The 14,886-nt window shown below is 36.6% G+C and overlaps 1 protein-coding gene across 7 annotated transcripts in view; it reads right to left on the bottom strand.

Annotated features, from left to right (window-relative positions):
- RTTN (rotatin) overlaps positions 1–14,886 on the bottom strand; it is a 198,292-nt gene that overhangs the window by 49,713 nt on the left and 133,693 nt on the right. For 6 of the 7 annotated variants that reach the window (XM_073006242.1, XM_037987996.2, XM_037987997.2 and 3 more), the window contains 4 exons: positions 9,175–9,367; positions 7,066–7,156; positions 3,440–3,593; positions 724–861 (listed from right to left, as the gene is read on the bottom strand). In XM_073006242.1, the coding sequence (XP_072862343.1) occupies positions 724–861; positions 3,440–3,593; positions 7,066–7,156; positions 9,175–9,367 (576 nt within the window). The remainder of the gene's footprint in view (positions 1–723; positions 862–3,439; positions 3,594–7,065; positions 7,157–9,174; positions 9,368–14,886) is intronic. The other variant, XM_037987994.2, reaches the window with a different exon arrangement.

Below are 14,886 nucleotides of genomic sequence, written 5' to 3'. Positions count from 1 at the left end.
CTATCACAAGAACAGAAAACCAAACACCCCATGTTCTCACTCATAGGTGGGAACTGAACAATGAGATCACATGGACTTGGGAAGGGGAACATCACACACCGGGGTCTATCATGGGGAGGGGGGGGGTGGGGAGGGATTGCACTGGGAGTTATACCTGATGTAAATGACGAGTTGATGGGTGCAGCACACTAACATGGCACAAGTATACATATGTAACAAACCTGCACGTTATGCACATGTACCCTAGAACTTAAAGTATAATAATAAATAAATAAATAAATAAATAAACCTAGATGATGGGTTGATAGGTGCAGCAAACCACCATGGCACATGTATTCCTGTGTAACAAACCTGCACATTATGCACATGTATCCCAGAACTCAAAGTAAAATTTAAAAAAACCAAGAGTGGCCAATACAATAAAAGAGAGCTTCAGGGATGATGTCTTTAAAAAGCTTTAAAAATAAAAAAAAAAATAATAAAACCACAGGCTTTTCTAACTCACTTTTATGTTATGTTAAAATGTGTTTCAATTTTTCAAAAATGCATTTTATGGGGGGCGCTCAAGAACACTGCAAATTTTTCAAAGCAAGCACCCTGATATCTCTTTTATATGCATGCCATAATTACTTAATTTTAGTGAATTTACATATCCAAACAGGCAGAATAAGTATCTCATTTTATTAGCAGAACGCCCCCAAGATTATGCAAGTATCTTCTTACCAATTACTGCTGTCCAGTGCCTGGCCAGGGCCACGGTAATAGATGGGAGTGTGACAGCACCAGCTTTCCTCAGGAGCGTGGCCAGAAGATTAAATAAATGTGTCCATGTGTGATAAAAAGCTGATATTAACTCTTTATCTACAAAATTAATCAAAACACTTCAAGTTATCAACACAAAGGAAAAGAACCTTTCAACATATGAAACTTAACAGAGACACTTCATTACACTTAAAATGAGGGGTGTGTACTTATCAAATGAAGACAAATCTAATTCAGCATTATCCAACAGTTATTTCAATTAACTTCTCTTTTCCATTGCTTCTTAAGATATCTCCCCTCCACCCTCCTGCATATAAAGCCACACTCACAAACTCTCCTCTTATTAAAGCACACTCAAGAACAACCAGAAGGTGTGACAAACTGAATATTAAGCCATGACTGCAGAACTACATATTGGCACATTATCAAAACATGTCATTGTTTGTGCTACTTTTGTCAGAGTAAGTTTTCCCCTATTTCCTTTATCCCCTCCAGCAGCTTTGTGCAGGGGTGAAAGGAAAGCACAGTGTGCCGAGGTCAAAGTAGAAAAGAAGGAATTTCTTTGAAGAACCAAGAAAAGTATCATCCCACAAAGAAAAGTATGACACAAAAGAAGATTCTGCAGCTCTTCCTATGGCTAAGGAGGTAGCAATTAACCTTCTAGGATCAGGACACATTTTCCCTTCTCTGCACTCAGGTAAACGGAAGCTGTAGAGCAGTCGCCGAGGACTCTCTGGCCATGCCATCAGGATGATTTGTCATCTTTTATCAAATTCCACTATATGTAAACTTTATAGGACGTTAACCCAGAGGACATCCATCTAGGTGTACTGAGCTCCTACGAGGTACTTGAAAATTGCACCTTCCCAGGACAATCCTTGGTGTTTTTCAACCCTTTTGCCATTAGTGGCTCCCTAAAGAGTTTGTTTTAGAAATATGTTTCCTCATTGCCATCCCCATAAGGTTTTAATTCCACAGATATACTGTATATCTCTTTATGTACCATATGTACATCTGCACTTTGTACGCAAAAAGGCTAAGTATAGAGCTTACTGTTTTTATTCAATACAGGCTTAAGAATAGCCGAATAAAACATTTAAGCTGAAAATTAAGTTAAAAATTAAAGACCTATTAACACCAAATTTAGCTTTGTACCTATACTTGCTAAATAACTTTTCATGTAATTTATTTATTTTTATATATCACGATGTATCAATTTACATACATAAATTAACAATTCATATAAATACATAATAGCAATACAATAAACTCTTATAAAATCATTTAAAAGTTATTTTTTTCCAGAAAAAAATTTAAAAACTTCTTAAAAAATATTTTTAGTGAACTTTTAAAGTCTTTTGCTAGATATGAGAAAACAATTTTTAATTTAACCAGCTAATGGATGTACATTCAGACGTTGTTATTTTTTCCTTTCAGCGCTTGATGTAATTAATGATGGGTTAAACAACTTTTATGTAATTAAATAAATATATACTACTTCCATTTAATTTTCAAAGCCCAAATCATACAGAAAGGCAAGAGGATCAATAAAAAGCATTCACAAGGCAGTCAATAGCAGCCAAGATACACAGACCACCTTTTGCTACATGACCTTGGGATCGAACAATTAACCAAAGGTCCTCCAGCTGTTGTCATCTATTCATCACAGTTTTGTGGCACTAGTCTTGCAAAACATCTTGTGTATCTTCCATGAACTCAATGTCAATGTTTCTCAAGGAATTCTCAAGAAAAATCAAGAAGAGAAATACTAAGTAATAAGATTGTCTCAGGTAGAGTTGAGCTTTGGGAGGCTACAAATCATTGTAATTTCTAAGATGTTTTTGCCTCACCCTGTTCTCCTCAGAATCAATTTTCACTCCTTAGGGACTGGGGGTGATATCACCTTGCTGAGCTTGTCCAGTCTAACCTAATAAGCTGAGTTAGGATATCACTGCCACTTGTTAAATTTCTAAGTAAGGAATTACTATTCCTTTAACATTGAGATCATTTTAACACTGATGAGATGCTGAGAACTGGCTCTGCTGGATATCATAACACACTTCATTTTCCAGATCTAAAACCAAGTAAATCCATAGTTCAAATAAAAACGAACTGAAAGGCAAAGAGAATTACCAAATGGTGAATTACTTCATTATAAATGATTATTTCCAATTTTAAAAAAATTATATTAGATTTTGACAAAGATCCTACTTTGCTTTTTCTCCACTAAGCATTACATTCAACTTTTCATCATAAAATATTTTCTCTGAAGATAACATTAGATCACAAAATATATACACATTTCAATAATTTAGGACCTTAGGAAATTTTTGATATATTCTAGATTGGCTTATACTTGTTATTGGGAATGATTTATCAGGTTTTTGGCCTTAGCCATAGTTTATAAGAATAATTAATACCCAGAACTCACTGTACTTCACACAGAGCGCTTTGCTCTCATTTCTTAAAACTCAAGGGTAGTCCTTTATTATACTATACACTTGTCTTAAGTAGTATCATTAAAAGACATCCAAACTATGAAACATATTATCAAAGCCTTCCAAAATACTAGCAAAAAGAAACTGAAAAGTAACCTTCAAGTGAATTTCTGAAACAGAGTAAGTTTTTTTCCTCAATATTATTAACTTACATTCTAAACTAAAACAATTAATCTTACCTAATACATCTTTGGTACATATGGTGAGAATTCCAATGATATTGGTGATAAGAGGTTTCATAAGCTCATCCTGAATCACAAGGTCAGGTTCCACCAATAAACATGACTGCAAAAGCCTGGACAAAGAGGATAGGTATTCCAGGAGAAAGGAAACCTATTTGAAAAGGACATAGGGTAAAATCAAATATGCCATACAAAAAGCCCCTCTCAGTGTGATACAGTATTTTACTTTTGGAACACAAGTTAATAAAAAATAAAATATTAATCATAATTTTTCAAGATCTGAAATTAACACATAGCAGACAAAGCATTATTTTTCTCATAAGCATGTCATTAACAGCCATATTAATACTGTCAACAATACACCAAACAAAGCAATATTTTCAACGTCAAATTTTAAATTCCATTTAAAGAAGTAAAATCTTGACCAGATGTGGTGGCTAACACATTTGTACTGTAATGCCAGTCCTTTGAGAGGCCAAGGTGGGCAGATGGCTTGAGCCCAGGAGTTTGAGACCAGCCTGGGCAACATGGCGAGATCCTGTTTCCACAAAAAATATAAAAATTAGCCGGACATGGTGGTGCATGCCTGCAGTCCCAGCTACTTGGGAGGCTGAGACGGGAGGACCACTTGAGCCCAGAAGGTAGAGGCTGTAGTGAGCTGTGATCACACCACCGAACTCCAGCCTGGGTGACAGAGCAAAACTTCGTTTCAAAAGAAAAAAAAAAGTCCCCATATTTTTCAAGTAGTCAAATTATGAAATCAATATTCTGGAAGAAGTAGAAAAGTGTATAACAAAGCCATAAAGTCTATAATTTTGTAAAGAAAGAAAGATTACAAAAATACCCTTCAAAGTGCATAACTCGGGGTGGGGGCTATCTAGCCTAACAGCCTAGTTATTGCTACAAATAAAATGCAAATATGTTCTATTTTTGCCCTCAGCATAAAAATACTATTATTAATTATAAGAGAAAAAATTAAATCATCTTCAATATTACCAACAAAACCATCTCTGGAATTTGCCTAATGCTAGTATTGTTAAGTATTAACTGGCAAAAGTACTTTTCAGAAAAATAATCCTCTGAATATGTAACAATTAAAGAATGAGCTGTGATGTCTCATTTGTCCACTACCCTCAAGCAATGAGCCAGTTACATATAAGTGAATTTTATAAAGATATTCTGAAATCAGTCATTCTCTCTCTGTACACACACACACACTTTTCCTCTCACCTTATTCTGGGGTTGTAAGAGGGTAATGAAGTCGAGGGCCTGTTGTAAATTTGTGGAGTATGTGTCTCTGAAGTCAACGGTCTCAGACTATTTACAAATAGTTCTGTCCTACTTCTCCTGATGAATACATCCTCCCTTTAATCTGCCAACTTACTTTATGTAAAAATGTAGGTGGCTCTAGACTTCACAAACTCTTCAGTTTGTGAAATTTAATTTGTTTATTGCTGTGAAGTCTTGAGACTTCATATTACATTCATATTCTACACTACTGAAATTATAGCAAGTCTGACCTCTGGATGTATGAAATATTACCATAAATAGATAAACCATGCCAGGTGAGGCAAGAAGAAATGTTATAGAGAAAAAGCTGAATTGCTAAAGATTCTTTTGTATATGATCACGTTCAAGATTAAATAAAATATTAACGTATTAAGAGTAGTTGATAAAGTAACTCTTTTTCTATGTATGGCTCTCTTCAAAAAAAAATACCAATCAACCAACCACAAACTTTAATACATCGTACCTTTAGCAGAGTATAACCGCACCACCAGAGCTCTGACCACGCCGTCTGCTGCAGGCACTCGCAGCCTGCTCCCTCACCTCCCCAGCTTTCTGCTTAAGTGTCACCTTTAGGAGACCTTTTCCGACCACACTACCTAAAAATAGCCACCTCTCCCCTTGCTGACACACCGCTTTTACCCATCCTCAATTACTTTTTTCATACCATTTGTGACTATCTGATAAAATACATTTTATGTACTTGCTTACTGTCTCCTGCATTTATGACAGACTCTACGTGAGCAGAGATGCTCGTCTGCTTTGTTCAAGGACGTATCACTAGCACCTAGAACAGAATCTGGTAAAGCAGAGGCTCAAGAAATTTCTGGAATGAGTGAATGATCTTATATTAATACCAAGAGCCCAAAAGCATTTAATCTACATAAGACCAGCTAGTGCAGTGGTTAAGAATGTGGGCCCTGGAACTGACCAGCATGGGTTGGAATCTATGTCAGAGACCTTGAACAAGTCACTCACCTCTCTGGGCCTCAGGCATTTCCTTTATGACATTAACGAAACTCCATGATTATTGTGAAGATTACATGAATTAACAAAAACAAATACCCATAAATCGTTGCTACTGCTATTATTCACTCATCGCACAAAGATCAAGTGAGTAGCTGTCTTGAGACAAGCCCTGCGCCAGACACTCAGAACACAACAGAATGTAACAGCCAGCAAGGCCCTGACTTCATGGAGCTGACTGTGCCCCTGTGGTCTCATCTTGCCCTCATAGATTCTGCTCCAGCCACTCTGCCCTCCTTGCTGTTTCTTGCATAGGCCAAGTATACCCCAACCTCAGGGGTCTTGCAATGACCATAAGACTAACTTCACTAACTTCGGGTCCCACGTCACTGACTAATCATCCTAAGCGGAACGGTCCTACCCTTCCAACTCTGCCATCACTTTAATTTTTCTTCTGAGATGTCTATCATCATCAGGCATATATGGATTTTCTAATTATCTATTCTCCCAACTTGTGGAAGGGTCTTTGTTTTATTCACTTGGAGAATATCCAGGCACACAGCAGGTACTCAACAAAGATTTGCTGGATGGAGAGCAGAAAAATGGAGGAGACAGTCATTATGCAATAGGCATGCTTGGGTGAAAACACTGCACCAAGACAAGTGCTTCAAAGACCATGTGTGTAGCGTTCCCAAACTTTGTAATGGGATCTGTCTTATTCATCTCAAAGGACACATCTCAAAGCAAGAGATATTGGTCTACTTCATCTTTAATTCATCACCTCCCAAAAAATCTTGCAGCCCTTCTTAAAATTTGATTTTGAAATAAAATTTTTGTTAGCAACAGCTACATGAATAATTGTTAAGCATGTTTTATAAATAGATTCTAGCTATAGGCAAGAATTTAAAACAGTAAATATCTGTGAAGGAACAACAATACATCACTTTTATCAAATTGGGCTTTGAAAACACATATAACTTAGCCACCAAATACTTTAACAACTTTAACTTTGGTGTAAATAACAGACATAACAGAGGCAGCCTAAAATCACAGAAGCAGGAGGTGAGCTACACCAATGTCCCGCTTTATTAAAGTGGTGCTCCAAGATATCCAGACACTTGATCATGCATTGAAAGCTGGTTAATGACGGAGTCAAGAATAGAATCCAAGTCTTCAAACCCCACCTCTCTTTTCTAACACCCAAACATGTCCCATATGAAAATTTTAAGTCACATATTTCAAATAATCTCATCACACCATGTATATTTTGAGAAGTTTTCATCCTTCTCCTATGACTAGTATCTCCTCACAAGATTTTTACTTTTGACACCTAACATAAACAAACCCACCAACAGACTTGAGATGCTTACCTGAGCCTGAGTGTGTTCAGCTGGAGGTGACGAAGGCAGCAGGGCTCTGAGTTCCTGGACACATGTCTGTATGAGGGCAGCATCTGCAATGCTGTGACAATCGGAAAAAGAAAATCCTTCAGAAGATCAGTATACTTTGTATTAACGATTAAGAAATCAGAATTTGAAGTTTAAAGGTAACTCGAATACAATTCAAGAGAAAGGATCTTTATAAGTAAAGAAAATGTTTATAAAAATATATCTCAAAGAATTTCAAATTGTATCCTGGGTGACCTTCAAACAGGAAAATATCTTGTCGGAGAAAAGTGAGAAGCAAAGAGTTGTGAAGAAAATATCTAAAGAAACCTAATTAAAAGCAGAATAAAATACAATACAGCCCATTCAGGAAGAAAGCAAATGAGTAACAGGAACCTTGGTGGTTACTTTCCTAATAGCAAAAATACTGGCTAAAATAGCAAAACCACTGTTCATATTTAGAAAGTAACAAAAACAAAATAAAGTAAAACAGGCCAGGCGCGGTGGCTCGCACCTGTAATCCCAACACTTTAGGAGGCCAAGGCGGGCGGATCACCTGGGGTCAGGAGTTCGAGACCAGCCTGGTGAACATGGTGAAACCCTGTCTCTACTAAAAATACCAAAAATTAGCCGGGTGTAGTGGCGGATGCCTGTAATCCCAGATACTCAGGAGGCTGAGAGAGGAGAATCGCTTGAACCCAGAAGGCGGAGGTTGCAGTGAGCCAAGATCATGCCATTGCATTCCAGCCTGGGAAACAAGAGTGAAACTCCGTGTCAAAAAAATAAAAATAATAATAATAAAAATAAAGTAAAACAGGTAGGTTTTTTTTAAGTCAAAAATGAAAAACAGGTATGGAAATATAAGCCTTTGTCATAAAAGGTCTTTTAATGCCCCGTGGCCTCAATGCCACATCAGGCTCTTCGCTGACTTGTAAGAAGCAAAGAATATCCTATCCCTAGAGCTCTATTTTGGTCATCTTCAGGCAGGAGCATCCAGGAAGGAAAGCCAACTGACTAGCAGTTACTTTTCCAATCCGAGTAGGCACAGTAGAAATATGACCAATAAATATCAAAGCCAGAACAAACTCATTGCATATCATACATGTTAAAGGAATAATTACAATGGAATGAGGTGAAACAAGGAATATTTCTTTTAGAGTTTATATTTTTTAGAATTATTTTAATATCCCCAAAACAAAGAGAAGGCACTATGATTTGGCAAAAAGACGGAAAACATTTCAGATGGTGAATGTTCCAAGGTAAAGAGACAGAGAGACAGAGAAATGCAAATAAACATTTGGTCGAAAGGAGGTGGGTATGGTTGGCTAGAATAAACTGGACACCAGAAGAAAAGAGAAGTAACACTTATTAGTAGATAAGGGGGTATCCTAGATACCATCACTTTTAATTCTCACACTAACCCCATTAAATAGGTGTTAATGACACAGTAGAGATTAATTTCCCAAGGCTGCAAGCTACTGAGTGAATGAACTACAATTAGATCTTAGGTCAGCCTGAATTCAATATCTAGTCCTTTTCTACTATACTTTATTAGAAATTCAGAAAAAATATGTTACAGGCTGATTAATATCAAATAAGTGAGTAATAATCTTTGAATTTAATTTCCCTAAATTTTATCAGAATACTTTCTGATGAAAAGTTTAATTTCCCATAACAAAATAACTCCAAATGAATTTAACCAATAATTTTTTAACCCAGGGACATTATTCTTATATGACCACTAAAAATATGAATTCCCAAACTCCCTCACATCCATTAAGAATAGGGGATAGCACCATATTCCTTAAGTGTGCAGGAGGATAAATAAGGTTTAGAATCCATGAATTTTAGAAAGCAGGAGTTTTTCTTTGGCCTTAATAGTCAAGATAACAAACTAATACAAGTGCTTTAATAGATGTAAAATAAAAACTATCAAGACAATTCTGGCAAAAGCAAACTCCTAGAGTTCAACGAGCCTAAAAAAGAATAAAGCTGTATTCCCAGGTCACAAGAAATCTTATATTAAGTCATGAATACAGCTTGTGTAAATTTATCTCTACTAACATGCCTCTCTAGGAGTATTTAATCTCTTACCTACAGAGAAGTTCTATGAGATGAGCTTGTCGAAAAGCCTTTGCGGTGTCTCTGGGAGCAATCGTCAAGAGGTTGTCCAAGAGGCTGCACATTGCTGAAAGAAGAGATGGAGTAACAAAAACACACAGTTTGGGCAGGGGGGCAGAAAGAGATGAATCATGAGGTGGCCGTGGTGATGTACTTTCCTGGTGACCTATTATTGAAAATAAACATAAGAATTAATATTTTATTTACCTTATAGCTATGTACAATACTCAAAAGTTCTTATAATCATAGGAAAGTTCCTGAAAATGATAATGGATAGTTAGGGAATTGCCTTAGTTGCTTGGATCATCTTAACCTTAAGGCTAGGGGTCAGGCTACCCCTGCTACTCCTGATCTCCACCCTCCACCATGTGTGGATGCAGATATGTACACACGAATATTGTCATATGCAGAAGAGACAAGTCAGAAAGGGTAGAACACGACTTCATGCCCCAAGTATTCAGACACTGAGGAACAAATAGATGATTTACAATCCTTTTTCTGAAACCCGAGGGGCCAGAAGTGTATCCAAATTCAAATATCTTTAGATGTTTTTCAGAGTAAAATCTATTTTTATTATTTTTAAATTTTTAATTATGGATATATAATCATTGTACATATTTATGGGGTACAGATGATATTTTGGTACAGGCATACTATGTACAATGCTCAAATCAAGGTAACTGGGACATCCATCACCTCAAACATTTATCGTTTCTTTGTGTTGGGAACATTCCAATGCCACTCTTTTAGTTATTTTGAAATATACAATAAATTACTGTTAACTATAGTTACCTTGTTGTGCTACTGAACACTAGATCTTATTCCTCCTAACTGTATTTTGTACCCACTAACCATCCCGTCTTTATCCCTGGCTCTCCACGCTCTGGCCTCTGGTAACCCTCATTCTACTCTCTATCTTCTTCATGAGTTCAACTTTTTTTTTTAGTTCGCAAATATGAGCTGCAATATTTGTCTTTCTGTGCCTGGCTTATTTCACTTAACACAATGGCCTCCAGTTCCATCCTTGTTGCTGCAAATGACAGGACTTCATTCTTTTCTCTGTCTGAGTAATATTTCATTGCGTACATACATGGTTCATTTTATCCATTCATTTGCTGACGGCACTTAGACTGATTCCTTATCTTGGCTATCATGAATGGTGTTGCAATCAACATGGGAGTGCAGCTATCTCGTCAATATGCTTTTTTTTTTCTTTTGGGTATATACTCAGCAGCTGGATTGCTGGATCAGAGAGGGTAGGTTCTATTTTTAGTTTTTGAGGAACCTGCATTCTGATCTCCACAGTGGTCTCCCTTTTCTCCAAAATACTTTCAGACTTCAGAAGAGTAATAAGGTACCTGCACCTACATTAGTTAACACCTCCATTAACCTTTGAGCACCTCCCTTACTTTCTGGCACAGCAAGATGTTCCAGGTTCATCTTGTTCTTTCCTAGCCCAAGCTCTAAAATTGGATATTTGTTCCAAAGTGTCGATTCCCTAAAGTAGATAACGGAGTTTGGAAAACAAGATTTGGGCACTAAATATATACATTGCTATTTGGTGTGTCATTGTTTCTAAGCTAGAAAATGTGTGTGTATATATGTATGCTGCACATACGTACCCCTGGGCACATAAACATATATTTTTTCTATGAATTAAAAATCATTTGCCTATAATTCCAGAATTTTGTGAGGCTGGGGAAGGAGGATCACTTCAGGCAAGGAGTTCAAGATCAGCCTGAGTAACATAGAGAAACCTTTCTCTACAAAAAGATTTAAAAATTAACCAGGCATGGTGGCACATTCCTTTAATCCTGTCTACTCAGGGGATGAGGTGGGAGGATCGCTTCAGCCCAGGAAGTCGCAACTGCAGTGAACTATGATCACAGCACTGTACTCCAGCCTGGATGGCAGAGCGAGACCCCATCTCTTAAAAAACAAAATAATTGATTCATACTGAAAGCTCCAAATATAATCCAACACTCCAAATATAATCCAACATTAAACACCTTCCTCCTTCCATATTTGTAATTTCTCTTATGTGAAAGTAAAAAATCTGGCTTTCATTATCTACAATACATTTATTTATTTGCCTTACCTTACAAACACATTAAGCAGCTTCGGAATTTCTAGCTAATAATACTGCAAAAAATAAAACTAGTAACTAGAGTTCAATGCTTGGTTACAGTTCTTTTTGCCATTAGTCTGAGAACTAAAGTCCTAAAAATATGTCTGAGAGTTACTGGGGTTACTTCCTCTCTCACTTCAACGCTATTCATGTGAAATGTAACTGGATTAATTTGTATTCCATGTTATTGTTTCCCATTTTTTTTTTTTTTATTTTTCTTTTCAGCAAGTAAAACATACATGGTTATAAAAGTCAACCTATACAAGAAGATACATGCAGAGAAGGGTCACTACCCCACCCCTCAATCTCTTTTACACAGTTCCCATTCTCTCTTATTTCCTAACTCCCACCCATTCTCATAATTAATCTCATTCATTTCCAGCGGTGCCTTCCTGTTTTCTTTCTACACAAATAGATACATGTATTTTAAATTTCCCCTTCTTTCATATGCAGAAGTAGAAAACTGTAAATATCATAAACTATACATACTCTTTATCACTGTGCTTCTTTCTTCACTTGACAATATTTCCTAAAATTTGTTCCATATCTGTTTGAAGATACCCTCCCTTCTTTTTTTTTTTTTTGAGAAAGAGTCTCACTGTGTTGCCCAGGCTAGAGTCTAGTGGTGTAATCATGACTCAATGAAGCCTCAAAGCCTGGGCTCAAGTGATCCTCCCACCTCAGCCTCCTTACTAGCTGATACCACAGAGTGTACCACCATGCCCGGCTAATTTATTTTATATTTTGTAGAGATATGGTCTCACTATATTGGCCAGGCTGGTCTCAAACTCATGGCCCGAAGTGACCCTCCCACCTCAGCCTCCCAAAGTTCTAGGATTATAGGTGTGAGCTGCTGTGCCCAGCCCCCTCTTTCTAATAGCTGTAGTTCTCCATTGTTATTTTAAAAATAAATTTATAAAAATTTTATTATATGTTTATCATTATCTGTATATTGTTATACATTTATTAAAAACTATCCTTCTACTTACAGGCATTTGTGTTGTTTCTGTGTTTTATAATTACAAACAATGCTTGCTAAATTATCAAGTGCATATGTATTTTTATATTGCTGGAGATAAATAAAAGAGAATTCCTAGAAGTGGAATTGTTTAATCAAAGGTAAATACATAGTTCTGTTATCTATTGCCAAATTCCCTTCCAAAATTATACTAATTTGCATTTTCTCTAACAATGTATGAAAGTGCTCATTTTCCAGAGCCTCGCCAACAGAATGTACTGCCAATACTTAATTGTTGGCAATTTAATAAATAAAAAAGTATCTTCGGGTAGTATTAATTTGTATAATATTTATCCAAAGATAAAGGCTACTTTTAGGTCCTCTGTGAATTATCTTTTCATGTTTTCTGCTCACTTTTACATGCAGGTTTGTGTTCTTTTCCGCTCAAATATTACGCCTGTAATCCCAGCCACTTGGGAAGCTGAGGCAGGAGGATTACTTGAGTCCAGGCATTCGAGACTACAATGAGCTATGACCATGCCACTGCACTGCAGCCTGGGTGACAGAGCTAGACCCTGTCTCTTAAAAAATAATAATAAATCTTTGGAAATAAAAGTGGAAAAAATTCAATTGAGATAATTCTTTTTTTTTTTTTTTTTTTTTTTTTTTTTTTTTTTTGAGACGGAGTCTCGCTCTGTCGCCCAGGCTGGAGTGCAGTGGCCGGATCTCAGCTCACTGCAAGCTCCGCCTCCCGGGTTTACGCCATTCTCCTGCCTCAGCCTCCCGAGTAGCTGGGACTACAGACGCCCGCCACCTCGCCCGGCTAGTTTTTTGTATTTTTTAGTAGAGACGGGGTTTCACCGTGTTAGCCAGGATGGTCTCAATCTCCTGACCTCGTGATCCGCCCGTCTCGGCCTCCCAAAGTGCTGGGATTACAGGCTTGAGCCACCGCGCCCGGCCTTCAATTGAGATAATTCTAATGAAAATTGTCCAAATGATTTCAAGGGAAATCTTTCGGTATTCATAAAATATGTATTACATATCTTCAGCACTTTTAGAGCAAGCATATAGAAATCTTTTTTGAATTTTTCCATAAAGACAGCTAATTCAGAATATAAATTGATACATATTTTTTCTATTTTCTTGCTAATTTATTTTGTAAAACTGAGGAGGACATTTGATGCCCTGATATCTTATTTCCAGGTTTTGAAAAAAAAGAAATATATCTGACAGTCTCATATATCACCACAAAATTGTGAGGATTAATCCTCTGTTCATGCCTCCCCTTTCTGTGGGTATTCTTTCTTCTATATGCTTTCTTTTCTTTTCTTTTTTTTTTTTTTTTTGGTCATATATATGTGCTGAAATGATTGGCAAACAGTAAAACTGCATAAATATACATTTAAAGCATACTATTTGTGGACGGGCATGGTGGCTCAGTCTGTAATCCCAGAACTTTGGGAGGCTAAGGCAGGTGGATCACCTGAGGTCAGGGGTTCGAGACCAGCCTGGGCAACATGGTGAAACCCGGGCTCTACAAAAAATACAAAAATTAGCCAGGTGTGGCACTGCACCTCTGTAATCCCAGCTACTCAGGAGGCTGAGGCAGAAGAATCACTTGAACCCAGGAGACAGAGGCTGCAGTGAGCCAAGATCACACGACTGCACTCCACCCTGGGCAACAGAGTGAGACTGCCTTAAAAAATAAAAATAAAAATAATAAAATAAATTTAAAATCAAGGGTAATCCAAACAAAAAACAGAAAGCCTGTATGTCCACACAAATGCCTATATCACATGATGAATGGGAAAATGTAATATATACGTACAATGGAACATTATTTGTCAATAAATAAATGAAGTTCTGATACATGCTAGAACATGGATGAACCTTGAAAACAGCACACTAAGTGAAAGAAGCCAGTCACACAAGACCACATGTTATATGATTCCATTTATACAAAATGTCCAAAACGGCAAATCTATAAAGAAGGAAAGTAGATTAGTGATTCCGTAGAGTGCCAAGAATGGGGGAGACAGGGAGTGACTGATAACAGGTATAAGGTTTTTTTGCAGGACAATGGAAATGTCCTAAAATTGATTATGGTGACAGTTGTACAACTCTGAATATACTTAAAACCAATAAACCATACACTTTTAACAAGTGAATTATATGGTATGTGAATTATATCTCAATAAAGCTGTTAAAAATAATAAGACAACATGCTTTTAGAGATAAATATTCATGAAATTCATGATCAAATTTCATTTCATGTCCTATGTCCTTAGCCATTTAAATAAACTGAGTTTGCTCCTTTTGTTCTTAAGAAGATCAAATGAGTATTTTCTACAGTTAAATAATTTTATATATAGTGAACATGAATTACTAAAAACCAAAATGGAACACTGTTTCGGAAAGTATTGGAAGAAACATTGTAATGAAAGTTCAAAGTTTTAATTCAGCAAGTTTTTCTAAATGTTTTAGAAAGCATTCTTTCTGCATATACTTATATGTATGCCAGTGTTTAAAATTACTTTCTTTTTAGGTAGTATAGTCCTTTCAAGTCAGGCATTTAATGCTACTGAATAAGGCGTATATA

This window comes from Chlorocebus sabaeus, chromosome 18 (assembly GCF_047675955.1).
Source record: "Chlorocebus sabaeus isolate Y175 chromosome 18, mChlSab1.0.hap1, whole genome shotgun sequence".
Taxonomy (NCBI): Eukaryota; Metazoa; Chordata; class Mammalia; order Primates; family Cercopithecidae; genus Chlorocebus; species Chlorocebus sabaeus.
Note: the sequence above shows the minus strand (reverse complement) of the source record. Positions and strands in the feature narration are given on the sequence as shown.